The 22,935-nt window shown below is 39.2% G+C and overlaps 1 protein-coding gene across 4 annotated transcripts in view; it reads left to right on the forward strand.

Annotated features, from left to right (window-relative positions):
* The window catches only part of pals1a (protein associated with LIN7 1, MAGUK p55 family member a), a 79,352-nt gene that overhangs the window by 29,771 nt on the left and 26,646 nt on the right, over positions 1-22,935 (forward strand). For all 4 annotated transcript variants that reach the window (XM_015351178.2, XM_006632686.3, XM_015351180.2 and 1 more), the window contains 3 exons: positions 835-1,333; positions 8,136-8,344; positions 16,565-16,642. In XM_015351178.2, the coding sequence (XP_015206664.1) occupies positions 970-1,333; positions 8,136-8,344; positions 16,565-16,642 (651 nt within the window). In that variant the 5' untranslated portion in view covers positions 835-969. The remainder of the gene's footprint in view (positions 1-834; positions 1,334-8,135; positions 8,345-16,564; positions 16,643-22,935) is intronic.

The raw sequence follows: 22,935 nt of genomic DNA on the forward strand, positions 1-22,935 counted from the left end.
TAGCTTCTGCACATGCCAAAATGAAAGCAGTAATAGCTATAATCTTGACGGGGTTCTAAGCATGGTGCTGATGAACTAGTAATTCAGGCAAGTTGAATAATTTGCAGCACAGTGTATATTAAAATAGGTGATTCAGATGTCCCGTTATAAAGATTGCAACTCTTACATTGCAGAAAAATGTAAAAAATTCCTTTGCATAAATATAGGTGAAGTGGATAGTACACACAAAGTGAATTTTATATTTGCTATATTTTTTATACAGGTCAATAAAGAAGTTCTTGGTGAGACTGAGTTGATTTTAAACACCTGACTGCTCAAGTGTATATATAATATCTTGTCAATATTGTTTTTTTTATTTTATAAAGCAGCACACATTGCATGACTTCATATCCTCTTCAATACATTTATATTCTTAACCTGGTCTCAGGTATATGAGAGAGAGCTTAAGTGGTTGTGATTTAACTGGCAAAGAGAGAGTTTAAGGGCTGTCTATCCATATTCCATTGAAGTTTTCTGAAAATACCTTTTCCTGCTGCACTGACATGATTGCCTCCTGTTTTACTGTTTAATTGTTCTTGGGCAGAAAAGGTGTTGTAAATCCACTTCATCAAACCCGTATTGTAACACACTGGCCAGCCTCTATATTAAAGAAAAGTGTCAAAATTATTGAGGGATCTTCACCGCTTAGGTTTCTGTAGGCAATAAAGTCTTTCCTCTGAAATACCCACCTTAAATTTGCTTGCTGCTACCGACAATATACTTGATGTATTGAATGCAAGTGGAGCCAATGTGGTACTACAGTGCCAGTGTTAATGGGCTGTGTTTCTTCTGTAGGTGGTGTGCCCATTTCGGAGGGTGGCATTTGGCTGATCAGTGACAGTGTTGATAGAATGGCAGCTGCATTTGAGAACTGCCCAATCACCCTTTGTATCTGAAGAGTTAAGGTGACTCCAGGTGATAGTGATCGCCATGACTACTTCACACATGAACGGGCACGTGACAGAGGATTCAGACAGTGACATGAAGAGTGGTGAGCTGTTGGCTCACGAGGAGCCGCAGTGGCACCGGGAGATGGCAGTGGACTGCCCAGGGGACCTGGGCTCCAGGGCCATGCCAGTGCGGCGCAGTGCCCAGCTAGAGAGGATCCGGCAGCAGCAGGAGGACATGCGGCGCCGCCGCGAAGAAGAGGGCAAGAAGCAGGAGTTGGACCTCAACTCCTCCATGAGGCTCAAGAAGCTTTCCCAGAACCCCAGAATCGGCATAGATAACCCCACCTTTGAGCCTATTGAAGGTCTGCCCCCCCAGGGACCTGGGAGTACGTCCAGAATTCTGGGTGAGTGAGAAAGAGAGAGGTCTCTGAGGAAATACTCTGGGAGAGAATACCTCTTTACTTTTAAACTTCAGCATGGGGATAAAAACTGTGCTCTTTGGTATTTGTGGTGATTTCTAATCATTTCCAACTTACTAACATGCCTCTACTGTGTATCAGCAGTTTTCAACCTTTTTAATGTTGATGAACTCCTGGTATATTGGTGGCTCACTCAAATTTAATCAAATATGTTATTTAGCCGAAAAATCTTATTCTTGCTTAAAGCTCAATTTAACAGTTAAAGTGTGGTAGTCATAACTGTCTAAATTTCAGGGGTTCTTAACCTTTTTGAGAGTGCAACCCTTTTTTGGGTTTAAAAATATTTCGCAAACCCCACTCCCCTCCACACGCACACACAAACAAAGATTTTTCAGTGCCAAAGTACTCAGTCTTCCATACTCAGAAATTCAATTTCATCCAGAGGCCTCTCTGTGAACCTCTGCTTAAGGGCCATATTAATAGTCGGATCAATCAATGGTTCCTCTATTTCAAGAGCAATTCCTGTTGCCAAAGAAAGGATTCCTTATCCATTTATCTGTCACAGACACTGCACAGTTTTCTGAAAAAAACTCCCGAAACTCTATTGTCATTCCAACAAGATTAACCTGAATAAGCACACACAGGTCAGCCTTTAAAACTGCTGTCATTCAAACACTCCTCTAGTTCAGGAAAAGCCTGAAAGTTTTCGTTGTCCAGCCGAGTTTGCCACAAGCATAGCTTTCTGATCCAGTCTTCAGTTTTGTCAGAGAGATGAGTTCCCCTTGCAGTCCAGTGTTCACCTCGTTGAGACGTTTGAAAATGTCAGCCAGATAAGCCAGCAGGGCGAGCCAATTTCGTCTGAAAATTTAGTGGCTAGTGGGGAGTTTTTCTCCAATAGAAGTACTCGCCTCTTCTCAGAGCTCGTAAAGGCAACTCAGTACGTTACCCCTGGACAGCCGTCGTACTTCGCTGTAGTACAACAGCTGATGATGTTCTGCTCCCAACTCTTGACAGAGAATCTTGAAAACTCGTGCGCTTGTTGCACTTGTTTACAGTACAATCAGCTTCATCCATTACTTGCAGTTTCTCAGCTGTGGGGGCTTGTCTTTGAATCGTACAATTCGTCCACAAAGCTAATGGAGCAACAGCCTGTACTTTCATGGCCAGCCCAATGTGTTTGCGAGTTATAACTTGTGCACCGTCTGAGCAGATTCCCACACACTTGTTCCAGTCAATTTCATGCTCAGGTACATACTGTTTGTGTCCAGCAAAATGAAAAGTTGATCGCCAGTGGCATGCTCGGGAATTGGATGACAGAACAAAAAATCCTCATTTAATTACTCCCTCTTCAACAAATCTGACATAAACAAGCATTTGTGCATCTCTGGAGATATCAGTGGTCCCGTCAAGTTGTAAGGAATACACACTACATTTTATCTTAGCGATCGCCTCCTCTTCCATGTCTCTTGCCATATGCCCAATGCGGTTAGACATGGTACCATTTGATACTGGTATTGCTAGCTGCTCTGCAGTGCTCTTCCTACACATAATTGAAACCCATTTCCTTAGCGCACAGTAAGAAAAAAGTCTCGCCTAACGTGTGTGGCTTCCCAGTTTTGGCAGTCCAGTTAGCTATGACGAAAGATGCCTGAAGTGCCTTCTGGTTCACGGTAGTGAACAAAGCAGTAGTGGCTTTTTGGAGAGTAGATTGTTGGCCTCTTAGCTCCTGTAGCTCTCGTTAAACAAAACTAATTTCTCCTAATTATCTTTAGCTCTCACTCTTCCAGTGCCACCTATTAAAAAATGCTCTATTGTTAGGCTAATCACGACTACCTTGCGCTAAAGAAAAAAGTACTACAAAAATAAATGCAATCGTGGCCCACCCAATAGAAAATAATATAGTGCCCTCGCCGGGCACACTGCAGAGCAGGCTGGGAGTTGTATCCTGGGGATGGTCTGTGGGCTCGCAGAGTTACCACTAAGTTACCCTGCTTGTGTAAATAGTCTTAACCGTGCAGGTGTATATAATAGTTTATTGATTAAACTCTGTTATTGTCCTTTGATATGTAACCGCCCTAAACCTGCGTTCTGTCCTGGGACTACGGGGGTTGCGCCCCCAAGGTTAAGAACCCCAGGTCTAAAATATAACCTCCAAATTGGAGAAATTGTGACAACATACTGTGCATATCTCACAATTCAGCTCTGGGTCCCACCCTATACAGTATGTTCTTAACTGGTGTACCATATTACACACAGCCATAATGTCTGGCATGTTATAAAAAAACCATATCAGACCCACATTGTGTATGTAACTGCAAGACCTGTAATCTTATAATACAAGTATCTTAGAGCCTTTAACCCCAAGGAATCTTCCTAAGGAGAAAAAGACAGAACAATAAAAAAGAACAGATGTTCTATTGTAAGACATTAATTTCCGGAATATAAATCCCTTTATTTTGGCCAGAGAGATATCCCAGAGACAGTCTGGTCAGGCAAGTCTCTCCTAGCCCCTGTAGGAAGAATCTTACAGAAAGGATTAACATCTTAGGTAGACCTTAATCCTCTCCAAATTGAAATGGCATTTTATTTTTCTCTCGAGACTAAATTCTCTCTCAGGACTGAAATTTGCTGCAGTTTAACTTTGCTTGTTTACAAGATTGATAATTGATGAGAGGATTTGGCCTTTCTTTTTTAAGGGTTACTCTCTGATTAAATGTGCAATAAAAAAGCAGGTTCCCTGGAGACAATAATTAATTTCTTTTGTTTTCTCTGTAACCCTAACGGGAGCCCACTTCATTAATAAAATTCTGATGTTGTTGCAGTTGGATTCTTAACTGAGGAGGAAATCACTAATTACTTCATTTCACAGTGTGTTTTTCAAACAGTCTTGTACTCTGTGTGCTCAGGCACAGGGGAGGATATCTGCTTCAAGCTGTCAGACAGTTCCAGGCAGCCCATGGATTAATCTAGCTTGGGTGTTTTTTTTGTAATGCAAGCTTTGATAGAGTTGTACAAAATGCATATGTAAAAAATATTCTTGCCAAAATGTGAATTAAATTTGTTGTAACAGGATAGACTGCTGAATTGTTCCTCTCAGGGCTCATAGTCCATGTTCACTTCGAGTAAAATCGTACACCAAATCCTCAGCTTGGAGTGGCCTTCAGATTTTGTCAGCCTCCTTGTACACGTCAGAGAACTGCATCAGGCAGTTACTTGAATTATTTATCCCAACTTCGTCTGCTTTCTACTATAACAAGAGGTGGCATCTCTTTAATTTAAATTTAGAAAGCCATTGCTTTGCAGAGCCACATTTCATAGCTTAACTGTACTGTTACAAATGGGGGGTTAGAAAATGTAGAAAATCAGGATCTGACCAGGCAGATTAGTCAGTAATAAATATAACCCCCTGCTTGTATATGATTTCTGCCAAGAATATATGTGAGTGGTTGGTATAGTTAGAGGCACGTGAATTCTTGTTCTCTAGCACAGCTTTGCTGAAAAGAGTAATACTTCAGACTCACCTGATTAAACAAATATTTATGAACAATGACAGTTGCACACACTACCCTACACACAGCAAACATGGAAAATTTACTCTGTATAAAGACAAGGACTTTCAGAGACCTACATGTAAACCCTCCTCGGACTGCTACCAAGTACTTGACTCTTAAATAATGTCTACAGAGGAAGAGATAAGCTGCCTTCTTAACTAAATAGCATACAACCTGTAATTAAATACCTCCCTAAAACCTGGTTTCCACAAAATAAATAGAAGCCCTAACCAGAGAGGCAGTATTAAGCTGAGGGATTCTTCTTGAAGTTCCTTAAAAGCTACAGAATAGCAGGCTCTCTAAGCAAGGTTCAAATGCTTAGCTCCATTTGAGATTTTCAGATGATTGTGAAGAACTGACTCTCACCTGGCACAAGCCTCAAGTTCTATCTGCTCCTGTCCTCTCTCTCTCATGGTCTCATCCTTTTTTTCCCCTTTTCTCTTGATCTGATCTTATATGGTATCTTTCTGGACTGTTAAGTAACACTTAACTATTTACAAAGAATTCAATTAAGGTAATCCAAGCAAACTTTGATTACTTTGATCACAGACTGGACTCCCTACTTCTCAGCAAATGTTCCCTCTTCTTTGAACCTGGAAATGTTTACACTGCCATGTTTTACACACTTTACCTAGATTCCTAGGCACCTCCATTGTCCCCTACTTCAGCCTATAGCCATACAGAAAACCATGTGTAATGTAAAAGGAAGAAATGTGTTATCATCTAAAACCAAAAGTTGTACTTGGAATATATCAAGACGTGTGAAAGCCAATTGCTTAATGGAGGAAAGTGGTCCAGTGGTAGGAATGGTTTTGCAGGTCAAGTCCAGGCTGTGCTAATGACTCGCTATTTTTCAGTTACAAGATTTTCTAAAAGTTATTTATGATTCATCTTTACATCTACAACCCCTGTACAACAAAGAGAATAAGGGCATGTGGACACGGCCACACGTTAGAGCTGTTCATTGTTTGATATGTGAAGAATTAGAGTTGATTAAAAGAGCAGTGCCATTGCAAGCTTGTGGGATCTCAGGCAGTTCCAGGAGTTGCTGTTGCTTTATAAGCTGAGTGGACCCTGGTAGCACTCATCCAAATTAGACCTCCCACTTGGGGAATCCTCCTCACAGTTAGCTAATGACATGGCCCAGGCTCAGACTGCAACATCTAGACCATTGGATTCAGCCTGAGCTGTAAGTGCAGGTTCATTAAAATCAGCAACAGTCAGCTTTCAAAGTTTTTTTTAAAGAGCTATTATTGTTGTATAGATTATGCCAAGCAAAAGCCACTGAGTCACACCACAGACAGGAGAGTCGTGCAGTGGGATTTGGAGTAATAAAGGTAATTCAGTGACTGCAGACCAGTTTTCTCAGTCCTGGTCCTTGCATGTTTTTGTTCTACCTGAGCTCCTCATTACCAAGCTTAATTTGTTTCATAATTAAAATGCAATTTTCAGCATTGAGCAGAAGTTTAATAACTTGACTAGGGTGTGTTTTATTTTCAAAGCATAGAAAATCACTACTTTCAGCCTGTCCTACACTTTCAGCCTAAAAGTGATTGAATGAATCTTAATAGATGGAATGGTGACTAGCACTTACAAGCACTTTTGGGTCTGCATGGGCCGATTACTTGTTGGGTGGGATATTACTTACTGGTTAAGGATACAATCTAGCTAATTGAGGGGAGTTCTAATAACACAGCTCTTGATAAAGTGTAATGAGAATTTTACATTGAATGGTAGCTTCTTATGATCTTTATTAAAAGTTCAAATACAATTTTTAAAATACCAAAGAGCTACTATTGGGACTCTTAAAATATCCCGAGACCGCAGGTCCCTCTTGTGAAAGCCCATGTTTTTTACAAGAGTCACTCAGTCTTGTTGCTGCCTCCCTCTCAGAACCTCCCATGTCATCCAGCAGTTCCTTGCAGCTCCCTTGCTATATCTCTCTGTAAATGTTTCAAAAGTACATTGAGTCTGAGAAGCTTTTAACAGTCTGCATTTTGCTTTTCACTTTCATTCTGAGGAAGCTGTGAAGTCTTTGGAGGTGCATTTGCTTTCATTCAAAAAACACAAGCACTCTCCAGCTGTTCCTTTTGTTGCTGAAGCTGGTAAGGTCATGATTCTATAGTATTGTTTAACCTACATCCACTTCCTCTGTCCTGGGGTATATTTGTACATTGAAGGCTTTGTAATGTCATTATGGTGGAGAGATTAGCGAGATTTATAAGTATTTTGTTGTAATTTGTGTGCAAAAGTGTAGCCTTTTATGAACTACGATCTTTTAGTTTTTCCTGTCTTTTCTGACTGAATGTTATTCTATATGCAACATACTCTTAGCAGATGAACTAAATTAACTGAAACTGAATTCTCGTCTGCAAGTGTGATTAGCATTGAATTGCTGTATTGCACAAGTATTAAAAGAATTAGAGATTCCTGGACAAGACCCCTATACACACTTAGACACTGTGGCCAACATGTCTATATAGTGAACAACTTCGGGTAAGTTATGCACAATGGTCCATTTTAACCTGTTCATGCATTCAAGTTCTACTAGATTGGCCAAATTAAGACATTAAAACATTTATAGACTGTATAATTAGACATATTTCTTTGAGCCTAATATGGTAGATTGTTCCGTCTTCTGAAGTGCCCACTTTGTAGATTTAATCATGTATAAAGCATAAAGTTAATCTCAAGACTACAAAACATTTAATCTTTTTATCATTGACAGCCGTTACAGAATGATTGGGCTCTGTGCCAGTTAATTACAGGTTTGAAGGTGGGTTGAAAGTTTGAGCCATTGTCTTTTAAAAATGATAGGATGAGACCCTCACTATAATTAACTACTGTAAACCCAAATGTGACAGATGGTCAGAATATCTTCTTATTGGTAAACCTTCTTATGTTACAGTTGCAGATTTGCTCTTAGGAAATGCACACACTCTTTTTGTATTTCACCAGATCTAGCAAGTAAATCAGTTTCACTGCTGGTGCTTCAGTTTTATCTACACCTACCCCATATTTCAATCAAAGTAATAAAATCAAAATGTGTATTTTGGAAAATTTTGGATGTACCATAGCATTAACTTTGACATTTTTAGATGTGGTCTGTTTTCAGGGTCATTGGAAATGCAAACATCTTCAAATCTTTATATATGTAACAGTGAGCATGCAGATGAAGGCCCTGGAAAGGGTTTTGACAGATGCTGATATGCTTACAGTCTGCATTTGTTTTGCAGACCTGGAAGATCTCCTCGCATCTCTCAAGCACATCCAGTACAGTCTGTCTGACTCACAGAGCCAGGAGGACATCTCAGTGGTGCTGCAGCTGATCCAGAAGACCGATTTCCAGAATGCCTTCCAAATCCACAATGCAGTAGCATTGCACATGAACAAGCCCAGTCCACCCTTCCCGCTGACATCTAACGCACAGGACTTATCTCAGGAGGTTTGTGGCTGCTCTCGACTTATTTAGCACCTTATTTCTTTTATTTTCGGTCCTCTAGCTTTAAAGTTTGTTCTCTCTAAAAACATGAATATGAAAATTTTTCAGAGAGGCATGGTGGCGCTGTAGTTAACACTGCTGCCTCGCAACTCTTGGGCCCTGGGTTCATTTTTGGACCTGGAGTCCTATATGCATGTTGCTTGTATGTTCCTCCAGATGCTACCTTTTCCCTCCACAGTACAAAGACATGCTTAGTAGATTAATTGGCTTCTGTGAAAATTGTCCCTAATTTGAATGTGTGCATCTAGATATGTGAATCCTGCGATGGACTGGCTTCCCATCCGGGGTATGCCCTGTCTTCTGCCTGTTGCTTTCTGGGAAAGGTCCTGCTCCTCTGTGAACTTGAATTTGATGAAGCAGTTAAAAGATACATGGATTGAAAATGTTTCAGTTTTTATCAGTTGTGTAGGAAGGCTAAATCCAGAAGCCACGGCTCAGTTGCTGTGCAGTGATACATAGTCTCCTTTGGTGCACTGGTATTCCCAGAATTTCCTTTTCATTATGCTGTATCCCAATGGCTGCTTAGTGATGGAGCTCTGAGGTGCAGCTCAGTTCCGTCAAGGACCTCTGTGGGGTAGGGAAGTACATCAGTCCTGTGACCCCTTTGGTCAGGAAATCATTCCTCCTGCCTTCCTGTTAAAAAGTTTTATCTCTAATCTACTCTAATGCTTTTATGCTAAACATATATTTTGGAATGAACCCAGAAATCAGATATCAGCCAGCATCTTAGGCTGGGCACAGGTCAGAATAGCAACCATGAAAAATACCATGAAAACTGAAAATTGGGTGTAATCAAGTGACTTTTGTGAAGTACGTTCTTCACAGGCCGTCAAGCCTGGAAACTGTTTTCTTTCTTTTTAAAACTATTGCATTGAAATGTCCAATGTGTCTAATGGAGATATTTTGTCCACCAGTTATTAGTCTTTTGGAAATATGGCAGACTTAAGAATTAATTGACTTAGTAAATTTAATTATCCCCCCTCCCTAAGTGGAATATGTACATGGAAGATTTTAGTCATGCTGTATTTGGGGCTGCTGTGCAGTAAACTCAGTAAGTAAATAGGTAGTCTACATTATTGGAATGTGGGCTAATTGTAAATTAATTGTTTTTATTTCCTTTCCTGTCCTTATGTGGTCATGTCCTTATGTTATACCTGTCAGTTTAAACTGTTCATTGTAACAACACAATGACAACATGCCAAATAAACAATCACTGTAGCCAGCCATTATTTTTTAAACAGGCCTTCCTCTGCCCTTCAGATTGTCACTTGCCCAGTCATCAATCTTATTTAGTTGTAATTTACATATTCTGTGTGGTATGTTTATATACATTATTTTACATAACTGTAGTAACATAATGCTATTACACTTTCAGTATTTAAATACATTAAATGTGTGGTTAAGTATGTGGAGATTTCACACTGTAACATTCATTGGTAATATAATGACTAATTTATTAAATCAATATTGTTTTCTGATCTAAATAGAATAGACTTCATTCTCAAGATCCTGCCGTGGTTATCTCCAATCTCTAGTAAATAAAGAGAAAATTATAATCTGACAACTGACCCCTACTTCAGCAACAGACATAGTGTCTGTTTGAATAAATGTATTCCTGTTGTAAAATTGAAATTGCATCCCATGCAACAGCAGCTTATATTAAGATGCTTCAAGTTAGTAATTTAAGCATTAAAGCATTGTTTCTAATATAATTTGATCTCTGGTTCCAGAAGCAAACTAAACTTGTTCTGTGCAGACCTGCCTTAAGGTTTCTTTATATATGATTTTAAAATGGTAGTGTGTACACTCCACATAGGGTCTTATTCAGAGAACAGATTAAGCTCTTCGTGACAGGTCCAGGACAGGATGTCAGACTCCAGATGTAAGACAAGTTTTTGTACCATCTGTGACACCCCAGATGAAATATCTAAGGGCAGTCTAGATCTTGACTTGTGTCTGGAACTCAAAAGACTTACGGAAGGAAGGCAACCAATTTGCACTGAATCCACAATGAGTCTTTGCTTTTCTCTACCGTGTCCCAAATGGTCTGCTATCTCTGTACATAACAGCTGATGTGCATCTTTCTATAAAAAACTCTGTGACCAACTTGTTGTGAATAATTCTCTGAAAAATACAAAACAATTAGTATAGATATTGTCACTGCGAGTCTGGATTGGGTCTTTAGTGACATAGTTGGCTGAATGTGTTATTTAATTTAATATCCAGCAGCTTCCCTTATGACTTGCTAGGAACCTATGAGTTTGCACTTTTGTCAGTGACGGTTGCATCACTCTTTTAGTTTATGCTGTGACCAATGTGTGTTATAAAAAGACCTCATTTATTTACTGGTCTTTAAATACTAAAATATATAGAATTTTCAAAGGCCTCAAATGTTTAAAAATCTCTGCATTAGAGAATCTTGAATCGGCAAAAAACTGAATCACAGATTGCAAAAAACATCAAGGGTCATCAATCATCAATTATCCCAAAGCTGCTTAACAGGGTAGATGGTGAGAAATGTTGCTTATTGATTAAATTACTAACAGAAATGCATGCACAAGATGCATTTTTGTTTTTATGAGCATTAGTGGTGTGTTTAAAAAGAACAAAAATGTGAATGGCATTTTAATGTTACCATCTTCAGCACAAAAAAGTATTTCATTGAGAAGCTGTCAGATTATGTCACTGAAATGAATAAAGCTCCTATTACACAGCAGTTTTGTAGTCTATTAACAACAGGGTCTGACTAGAGTTCAACACCTTCTTTATATTTTCACAGCCAGACATGTTATTGTAATTGCTTTTCTTCATTAGTATAGTTTGTGTAATTGCATCTGGTCAGCCCTCAAATGAATTCATCTGTGTACTGTAACTGGAATTATTTTCCTTTTATTGTTTTCACTTTCAGCTCCTTCATTCCTTTAATTTCTGTTCACACTGATATGTTTTTACTTCTGTTTTGCTGTCCTTCAATTAAGCCTCCTATTTATTTGCTACAGTAAGCTAACAAAGAGAATTTTATCTTAATTAGTATAGAAGGGAAGCGGGAGGAAGTAACAACAAAGTGAGAGAAGTAAGCAAATTTAAAATGGCAGCACTTGCTCAGTCGTCCATGTTCTGTGTCCTCATTGTTTTGGTTCAAGATGAAGTACTTGTTTAGAGATTTCATCAGTAATTAGAACAGAGGGATGCATATGTAGCTTGATCACAAGGGTGTACTTCTTCCCATCATAGTCCAAGATGTCCAGAGGTAAACCCATGAAATCCCACTGTTTGTCCTCTTATTAATTATTTTTTTCATGCTCATATTAACAATAACTCTATCTCTAATGACCTAGCACCCCAAAGTACTACAAAGCAAGAAACTTTAAAATAAAGTATCTCACACATAGTTCAGGAAGCTTATTATAAAGTCCCTTTTAGACAGTTTAAATGTTTTAGACTTTGCAGTTCGGATCCTTGTGTATATTACCTTTTTCACAAAACAACAGGGTGAGGTGAAGCAAACATGTCCTTCAGAAATAATCTCTTTGGGAATCTTTTACATTTCTAAATGGTTAATAATTGCTTTACTTTGAGCCTTCATCTGTACTAAGTTCAACTGTCTTAAAGGATCATTCTTAGTAAATCTGTTAAATAAGAAAATCTCCTTGCAGGTGTCAGGGTGGAGGAAAGCCAGGATTATTTCACTGAGGACAGAAAAAGAAAATCCTGTAACTTGTTTGGAAATAGTCCATGCACATAGCTTTGGCTGTTCAGTGCAATTAAAGTCACAGGTGGTGAATGCCAACTGTAGCTCCCAAGATCACAAAATTTACAAGTTTTCCTTATTCAGTAACCTTGAAGCCATCATGCTTGAAGAAAGTTGTTGAGAAGAACAGCAAAAAATGTTAACCTTTTTAATCTCGGGAAAACTGCAAAGGACAAATATTTCCAATTCTCAAGTGAGTGTTCAGGTTTGGATTCTAAATAGAAAACTGCTTTGAGAGTCAGAATTGCACTATTAATTAAAATAATGGTAACTGGGGTCTTTTTAGTATACATTTTAAATTGAAACATTTTATATATGCAATTACAATGTTACTGCTTTATATTACTTAACATTCAGCCCTCACGTATCACATATTGAGTTCTACTTTATTTGCCAGTGTCTACCAATACAAAATGATAATGTTATCTGTTACCTCACTATCCCACTGTCCATTACCTGCATACCTTCCAAACAAATGTACAAACTAGGTTGTATCCTAGTAGATACAAAACTAAGGGCAAACCACTGTTTTTTCAGGGTTTTTTTTTTTTAAGATCACTTTATTGGCCATATACAATTTCTTGTATTAGGAAATTGTCTTTTAGCATACCCTAATTTCCTCTTCATGAGACACACAGACAGGGAGAGAAGCTTGGGGTCAGAGCGCAGGGTCAGCCATTTATACAGTGCCCCTGGAGCAGTTGGGGTTAAGGGCTTTGCTCAGGTGCTTAACGGAGTATAATTATATATGACACTTAAACTTACTCTCTTTTGTGATGTAAATTGGAGGTTGTACACATTACCGTGTACTTGGAAGTTTCATTGTTTAAAATGCACTCATCCTTACTGATTCATTATAACCCCAAAATGTAAAAATAGCTTTGTGGCTCCTCTTTAATTGTTTAAAAGTTAATTGATTTGTTTTTAGTTTTGTGTCATGCCCAAGATGTATGGCAAGCAGTGCTCTTTTGATTTGGTTTAATTACTTCCTCTAGAAATTTTATAATCTTACTGTTTTTCAGTTAATTCGTTTCACATTTTACCATGTTTTTAAATTTGTTCTATCTGTTCTTGAGAGAAATGGTACGTACAGATGCAGCCATTCAAAATGGGTGGGGTATTTCGCGGTATACCCCAGTGGGCGTGTCGCAGTATCACGCAGTATCACGGGGTAAATCGCGTCATTTGACGTCATGCTGGAAAGTATCCGGCATCACCTTGTAAAACCGCCAGGGGGAGCCAATAAAGCTTAACCTCTCATGTACTGCATTTGAGCTTTTAAATTTAAACTCTGTATTACAGCATGTTAATAATGAGTCATTAGAAAGTTGGTATATTTTATGAAAGCAAGATTGCTCAGTTGGACAAAAGTACACAACCTACCTTTATCAGAAATATTTATGCATCAAAGCCTTTACCGAAGATATTACTAATAGAATTAATAATGAATGACTTTGGACAAGCTGTAAACTAAAAGTATAATTTCTTTAGCACATTTGTACAAGCACTTGGAATCTGTCCAAGCCCTACTTTGTCAGGCATTTTCTTTTACTGCAACGGACATAAAAACTCCCTTGCTTTTAACAGATCGTTTCATAATTTCTAACTACGAAAATCATTTAAACTGCGACACTTATCATTCAACCAGAGCTCAAAATATCACAAGGATCCTCAAGAGCACATTAAAGACTGTATTAAAAGATACTTGTATCAGATACATGAGAATCCAGGCTTTTTTATCAACGGTTTCTTTTCCGTATACCAGATATTATGGAACCACTTCAGAAGGGTGTCAGCCAGTCAGATTCCAGGAATCGATACTTTAAAGAAAAAATACACACCGGTATTCCAGTTCTTCCTAAACATTTTAAGCATCGAAGTCTTTAACTAACATGTGAAATAGCGTGGAAAAAAGTGGTAGTTTTAAGCTTTTCTGCTAATATAATATGGAATTGCGTATCTAAAGAAATTAATAAGGATATGATTATATTCGTGTACTGCGACATTTCTTTGAAAAAATAAAATAGCAATATTATGGACAATTAATTGACTTTTATATTTCTAAATATCACAACATGATCGAATTTAAGTCATTTTAATAACAATGAATAGTCACCTATGCGTTACAATATAAACATTTATATTGATTTAAATCACGTTTTGATTTAAATCGCAAACGTTTGTTTAAATATGTGTTTTTTTATTCACAATCAGACAAATGCAACATAAATTGATATTTTTATCTTCTAAGTATCTTAAACTTTCAGCATAGCTTTCTCCCCATTTAGATTTATTTTTCTTGGGATCTTGGGATCAAACGTGGAAAGAATAGATTGTAATCGTTTTATTTTTTAAATACATTTTAGAAAAGTGTAATCTATACTAAAAAGCTGTACACCACCTGCTATAAAGATACATATTGTAATACTTTCGGACTCTGGTTATTAAAGATGGAGCTTTTTAATCAGTTAAGTTTGCCCCACCCTTGGTGAATGTAAAAAGCAAAGTCAATTTAAGCTGGAGCGGTGGCACTGTGGCTAAAGATCTGCGCCTGTGGTTGTAAGGTTGCCGGTTCAAATCTTGTGGCCGGCAGAGGAATCCTACTCCATTGGGCCCCTGAGCAAGGCCCTTAAACCCAGCTGCTCCAGGGGCGCCGTATAAATGGCTGACCCTGCGCTCTGACCCCAGGCTTCTCTCTCTCTGTCTGTGTGTCTCATGGAGAGCAAGCTGGGGTATGCGAAAAGAAAAATTCCTAATGCAAGCAATTGGATATGTCCAGTAATGTGATCCGATCTCTTTTAAGAAATTTATAAATTTGTAGAACCGACTTTTTTGGCTGGCAACTGGCTGGATTGTGTCCGAAATATCAGTTGAGTCCATTCAGTGCTGGAAGAAGGCTTCCAGAAGAAAGGAGTTGCTGAATAAAACTGGGAATGAATATGGCAGCATTCCTGAGACTCCCAGGCTGCTACTTAATTGAATGTGTGGGACCCTGCTGCTCAGGAATGATCTTTGAGAACTGGAATTCCCATGAGAGATGAGTAGGCTGAACTGAGAGGGTACTGTATGTCATGAATGCAAATCTATATGCAAAACCATCTTTATATGCTTAGTTTCAAGAGCCCTATAATTATCAGAGTCTGTTTTGTCATGCAGAGATCATCACTCTCTGAGCCTATCTGACCTGGTTTGTCAAGGGATTTGTGCAGGCTGGTCACTTCTGTTCAGCTTAAACACCTCTGTACTGACTCTAAAGCCATGTTACCTTAGAATAATCTAGACATCAAGTGATGTGGAAAATGTGGGGTGTCCATATTGTCCAAACCATCTTGTAGCTTGTAGAACTACTTTTTTGCTCCAATTGTGAAGTTCCTAAGCTATATTTAAATAAGGATAAGAAGGAAGATTTTTATCTTTACAGCACTGATGTGTTCTCTTATTACATTTGCAGATTTCACTTTTACAATTACTTTCATTTTACTAATAAAATTAGTAAAACTATTTTTTTGTTGAAAAAGCCATACAGTGTCAAGTTGACATTACCCCTCTTTGTGAACAAATCGGGGGTTGAAGTAATTTTTCTTCATAAAAACATGAACATTGATTCAACAGTAGGCCAAGTCAAATCCCACAACGTAAGAGTGACAAGCTTTTCAAAGGTCATGTTCATTACTTAGGTTTTTATCCATTAAAAAGGGAATACATTTTCTCTCAAGATTAAAATTCTGCTTTCAAGAAAGGACAGTATGACAAAGATTCAGATTGCTGGTCTCTCCCACGTGAAGGAGAGACCATACAGTTTCAGTATAATAGTGACTAAATTGCTCTAGAAGAGGTTTGTGGCCTTACAATGTGTTGGTATTTTTCATGGCATGGAAAAAGGTTTATTCATTCTAATAAGTAATACTGACAAGAGCTATATTGTCTTTCTGTCTTCAGTGTGTGCATTTCCAAGAAAGCCATATGTAAAGGAAGTAATGTTTGGAAGTAATGTACTGACAAATGTCTTCTGCCTCTTAGTTTGCTCTAACTTTACTCCTTTCAGGTCCCTGTAGTCTCCCTCTGGTCATGCATGCACAAATCAAATACCAAATTAATCTGTTGAATTATACACACTTCTTCTTTCCCAATGTTGTTGTGGATCTTAGTGCCGAGACCCTCCATTGTGCAGCTCTATAAAGTATGTGTAGGTGAAAATGTATGTGTTTGCACCCTGTGTCTTAAGCAACTTAATTCACTAGGAAGGTGAATTACCACTTTCTAGAATGAATGAGTGTAATTTTGTTTTAAAATAAGTCAATTAAGTGCACTTTATCAAACTTTTTAGGTAGTGAGTAATGTTAAAATATGTAATGGGCAGTATATGGCAGACCATTTCACCTGGAAAGTGACCTGTAAAAATTTCTCCTTAGGTTCAGGCAATACTCCGATCAAGCCAGCAAAAGGATGGACTGGAATTGAATGCACTGTTAACTTCCCCTCACGTGCAGGTAAGAATTGTTGTTTCAGGTTATTTAAGTGCGAATAGTATCACATTATCTAAAAATAATCAGTCAGCTGTCAGTGTTTTGGTTGCAGATTCTGGGTTGTGTGATTTTGGGAGCTGTTGTTCAGGTGCTTCTAGTATTCTTATTGTCTCTCATCGGTGTCTTCAGTGACACTGTTCTCCAAACATCTCTCTGTCTAGAGTCTCTGTCTGGAGGATCTTCTTTGCTTCTGTTGCCCACTTCTTCAGAGAACAAGAACAGGTTTTTTAATTTCTCCAGTAATTAAAGAAATAAGTTAAAACATTAAACCTCAAGGTCAAATTTGCTATTATAGTATAGTATCAAAGAACTACACAAACTCACAAAAGCAAAAGGCCTAAAATAGCTAGATTGTCCCTTTGGGGATTTGTTGTTTTTTTTGCGATACAATACACAATTTAATCATGTATTGAAATATGCACGTGTTTTAGTTTAATAAAGTCAGATGCATTTCAATGAAATGGCATGTAAGCATGTATTTTGGAAGTGGGGAAAAAAAACCTGTAGAGCACAGGGAGAGCACCTTAACTTGACGATGTCAGATAGTGCGGCTACAAGAAACCCCAGGACCCCTGCACTAGGAGGCAGCAATGCTAACCACTACACTACTATGCGCACGCCCTGTATTTTCACCTATCTGCTTCTACTATTTTTTACCTTAGTTTTTTCGACTGTTCTGATTGCTTATTTATCCTTGGAACAGGTAAAGATAGGTTCTTTAGGGTATATGTTGTCATTACTTATGTCTGCAATAATTTATGCAGAATACTAAAGAAGTAATTGGATGTATTCATGGTTGCTATTCTTATGGTAATTTTCTTACAGCAGAGTTTGTAGTGCATTGATGCTGAACAGTACTGCTGAAGTATTGTTTTGTCAGTGAACCATTCATTTTCAAACTGGCTCTTGAGCAGCAACTGTGCGCACTTTCATGTCAGAATTGTATTACAGGAATCTTCAGGTTAACCATCAGTTTGATGATTAAGTGGTCTATCTTTGAGGACAGTAGAAAAGAAAGTTGTCTTTATATGCGTTTTCTCTTGTCAGTGTTACAACCGGAAGTTCCTCACGGAGATGCCTCAGCGAATTGAAAATTTTTCTAGGGATAATCTAATATGAGCAGATTTGTGCTGAATGGAGTGGTGTTTTTTCTCTTTCAGGAAGTTTTGTTTTTCAATTTTTAGACAATTTTTAGGGCAAATGCTATTCGAAGTACACTTAGAATCCTTGAATTGGATTCTTTATCATTTTTTCAATGAAGACAGCACCTTCAATTTCTTGTTCACTCTTAATGTGGAAGATATCTTAAATGACTTCCAAGTAATTTTTATTTTTGTATTCTTCTTTGTCCTGTAAAGCCATTTTCCAGTAGACCTATGTGTGTAAATATAACAGTGCCTCAATCAGCATGGAGGATACAGTCCAGAGAAAGGAGCAAGGGTCCAATGGGGATGTGTTCTCAAGAGTGCTGTTTCTTACAAGTGGCAACATATGAAAGCTTTATTTTTGTACTGGTAATCGCTTCTTTTTTATGAGCGATTTCATATGGCTCTGGCTGTACAGTAAGCATTCATGTCATGCTACACTCTCATTGTCTGTGAGCTTGCACACCACTTTCCATTGCTTTTTTCCCTTAAGCACATATAGTAGTAGGATGCACAATGACAGCCTGCACTGTGTATTCTCTAGTTGCTTCTACAGTATGTGACCCAAATGTGCATCACAGTCAGGCAAACGCACTTCCAGTGAAGTTATTAAAATAATAGTCGGGACAAAGATAGTTATGGCAAATTAGCTCTAATAGGGGCTACATAGCAAGGCATTGCTTTGCATGACACTGCAAGAACAAACTGTGAATTATTCCAGATTAGATATTAGAAGTGCATATCAATGCTTAATTAAAGCGTTGTTAAATCATCCCTTACTTTTGAGCATCACTCATTACCCATCTGCAGCCCCAGTACACATCAGATATGATTTGAATTTTCCAAAGACTCTGGGGTAACACTCCTATTCTTAACGAACATTGCAATCTTTAATGACCAAGTAGACAGGCCCTTAATTTTAAGGTCTTGTCTGAAAGATGGCAGCTCCTACAGTACCTGATCCAGAGGGAAGAGTGCTACCTACTGGTCCACTAATGCCATTTACAGCAGTAACATGGTTTTCCTTGCAGGTCTCCTATCCCAATACTTACCAAGACCAGTCAAGATACATCAGTGGTAGCATAAAGAATTGACCATTTTTGCCAGCAGCCTTAACTGATTGTTCCATTCAAGGCTAAACAGAACTGTGTTCATTATACTGTACTGTTAATAATCTTTTTATTGTAAAACATAGACACTCATTCCATTGTTAAGTTCTGTAAGGCAAATCTTAGTATTTTCAGCTTTTTACATGTCAAGTAGGAAATCAAGAATGAGCAGGTTTTTTTGTGGGTCTGAGTTGAGAGATGAGGAGGTGGTAGTCTTCTGGGTAGTATGGGAGTTCTGGGAGCCCTTTAATTAATCTTTGCAGCTGTTTTCACATTTTTATTTTCTTGGAAACCGTGCTTTTGCTTATTTTCTTGTGTTTCTGCACTGGCAATTGTAAGGTCACTTTCATGTCCATAACTAATTTTCACCTGTCTGCTTTAATTATGTAAAGAATTAGGCAATGTCGCCTGACATTCCTAAACCCATTGCCAATGTAAGCAGAAGCCAGGAGATTAAGAGAGTACAACCCCGATACATTTGCATCACTGCTGGAGTTGGTGATGGGCTGACTTCTGTGCTTTGCACATCATAGTGGAGTTTATTAAGAAGACTGCATTGTACAGAAGCTCAACCGTCAAAGGTTAGGCAGTGTAGAATGTAAGTAAGAACTAAAATTCAGAACATTTTTTTTCATGTTTTATAAATTGCTTGTCAATATGCTAGATCACTTGCAAACCATTGTTCCATGTGTTATGATTTTCTTTTTGCTTGAAAAGTTTAGCCTAATTTTCCATAAAGTACTTTAACGGTGAGAATACTGACTTCATCTGCTAAAACGTGTTTTGAATGCATTGTTTAAAACTGAAAATGTAGTGCTGTGGAATCCAACCACTGATAAGAGAGTACCAATATTTAAAGAAGCAACATGAAAAGGTTTAGATGTTGTATTTATTTGAGTTTAACCGTTTCAAACTAAAAACCAGGAATTTAATGCAGATATGTTTCTACTATTTCTGGAACCTTATCACTTCTTTCTGAATTTACACCCCAGAAGTGTATCCCTTCTTAAAATACTTTAAAATGCTGTTGACTATGTAGTGGTTTTATGATTTTACTGAGACAATTATTAATTGTAGCAGTAATCACGAGGTGGTTCGTTGTGGCTTTCAGAAAATACTGTGAGGGTAATCAATATACAAGGTATATAATATCAAAGAGATGCAAACACAAAGAGATGCACAATAGAGAATATATTTCAATATATCGTTCGGCTATACCAAATCGCTAGTCATTGTTATTACCCACTGTTACACTAGACTCGGAAGTAAATACATTACTCATTAATTAAATTGATAACTGACTAGTAGAAAGTCTCTATGCACAGAATGTGACTGCGGGTCCTCGCAAGTCACTCTTTTGCACGGGAAGAAACTGGTTCGTTACCCGGCCAGTGCTGCTTCTGAATAAGCTATTCAGGTTGTCGACGAGGGTCCAACTGTAGGCTGCCGTTGATCAAGCGGAGCATTCACACTGGTCGTTGCAGAATTCTTGAGTATGTATGGGATCCTCGGCCCCTCGCTTAGAACAAAGTCCAAGTCCCAGTGCAGACAACACCAGTTGTCACGTGATTGTCTCTGAGGGTGCGTGAAAATGGCCAAGGAGAGGTCTGACCTGAGCTTGTACTACCAAGACAGATTTTGACCAAGACACAGATGTGTGCTGATTGGTTGAGAGTTTGGCGGGCATGGGAGACCCATGTGGTATTACCACACCCTGCCAATCCCTGATTGATTGATCAAGGTGAGATATGAGTCACTTACTCCTGACATTTAGCATTGACTCCTTGACAGATAGGCACCAATGGATGACCATTGATCATGATAGCCAGGCTTAGCTATGTGCATCGCCATTTGGAAACTGTCCCTTATCTAAAGAAAACACCTTAAATCAGCCTGCATGAATAGCTTCTCTGTGTCTGCACCATAGAGATGAAGAGAGAGATGGGGCCTCATTTGGGAAAGCACAGCAATGCTTAATTCTGTCTTCTTAACAAGCATTGCAGCTACATATCCCCCCTTTTTGAAGGTCACGAGGTCCTGAGGCATTGTTGCCTTCAAAACAAAAACAGAGTTAAGTGACATCTGTCGAAACACATTGGATTTTACCACCCAATATTCACATTACCTCTCGAGAATTCGTACAGGAAATAGTGTTGGAAAGAACATTGCGTATACCTGCTCTCGGTTATAAGGTACATAGAAATGAGGTATCGGGCATCATCATTAGCCCTAGACTTTTGACATCAGGCAGTTCACTGTCAGTATTGGATTGCTCTGCAGCAGGCAGACGTTTGGGTGTGGTTACCCGATTTCGATGATACACAATTGCTCCCTTTGTCTCATTCAAACTACCCCGCAAGGCTTTGATACAAGAGAACAGCATCCAACACATTCCACCAGCCATGATCCAGCTACCCAGCAGCAGTGTCAATATGACTACGTTTACTGTTCCCAGCTTCCCAGAGGATCCACATCAACCATGTCTGGAACCTACCAGCTTAGTTTGTACATCATTATCGTTGAGAACAAACTCGACTACTTGTACCCCCTCAAGGCTTACTGTCTCTTGGATTCTGTCATCCAAATCAACGCTGTGTCCTCTGAAAGCGTCCACAGAAGTTCTGTTTCATATAGTTCTGACTCCAGGTGGTATAGCGCTAAATCATTGAGATGCACTATAGCCCCTTCAGGAACTTGTAGAAAAAACGTTTGGTTGTATAGCTGCACTTCGGTAGCTGTATCATGTCTGTCGTAGGTTATTGTAACAGTTAACTGTGGTGTGCTGGCCAGCCATTACTTTCCCACCTGCTCAACCTGGGGTTCGTTAACCTCCCCTCTGCTCGTTACTGTGGCTATACACTTTTCAGTAGCAGCCCCCTTCCTGATACCACAAACCTCTGATTTGTGTCCCTTATGAATGGCTTACTTGGGCACACCCAGTGGATGTCCCAAGTTGATATACACAGTTCCAGGTTTGGAACTAGGTACAAATTCGGATCATCCTCCTGGTAAGCTACGAGCGGTGGGGTGGTTAACTTCACATGCATGTCCTCCCTCCAGAAGCCAACGTTCCATATAGACTTGAGTCTATAGATCTCCTTGCTACTCATGATGGGAAGGTTCAACAGGAAACCTATTTCCTAAGGAAAGCGGAACCAAGTAGGTTGGAATTTGTCCCATGGCTAGGCTAGTTACTGTGGCACTAAGCTCCCTGAGCAGATCCTGCATTAGCCTTCTGACCTGTTGCATGTAAGCATAGTCCCACTGCATCACGTCGACAATCCTGCCCGCGGTGTGGCGGGTGTTATTTAACACCGCTGCATGAAGGTTTACTGCTACAATTGTGCCCTGTTAGGTTTTCCCTAGGCTTTCCAGCCGCTGCTGCTGTCGATACAGCCTGTCACTAATTTCTGGCATTTAATTACATAACTCAGACACCTGCCTTCTCAGGGTGGTCAGGGTGACAGTGTTAGCAGCAAACAGACCCACTGAAAATAGCGAACCCACGGCGGAGGCTGCAGCAATCGGCCCCCCCAAGTACCTTTTGGGGTGGCTGAGGCCTGTCATTTCCTCCTGGGTGACGGTCGCCTTCCTCGGCTGGTGGAGCATGTGTATAGTGTCTAGCTGGGCATGCCGTACAGTATCCTTAGCCCACTGCCTACCATGATAGGACACCCTACTGTTCATGTCGATGTGCTTCTAAAACACATCACTTGGGTCCAGCCGTACATACACTCGCTGAGTATATGTTCTGCAATTTGTTAATAACAATCCGGGAGCGTCCTGCAGGACTATGCCAGTAGGAGGACCAGGTTCTACAACTTCAAGGGGCTGTGTCGAAGCGACTGACACAGTACTGTCAGTACCAGCCATGGCAGTTTTAGGATTCCATTCTGGAACACAGATGAGGCACATGGTACAGTTCCACTATAATTTTGAATATTTTTTACTAGCAGGACCTACACTACAGTACCTAACTATCTGCAGCTACAAAGGGGCACCC

Source organism: Lepisosteus oculatus, chromosome 8 (assembly GCF_040954835.1).
Source record: "Lepisosteus oculatus isolate fLepOcu1 chromosome 8, fLepOcu1.hap2, whole genome shotgun sequence".
NCBI classification, from domain to species: domain Eukaryota; kingdom Metazoa; phylum Chordata; class Actinopteri; order Semionotiformes; family Lepisosteidae; genus Lepisosteus; species Lepisosteus oculatus.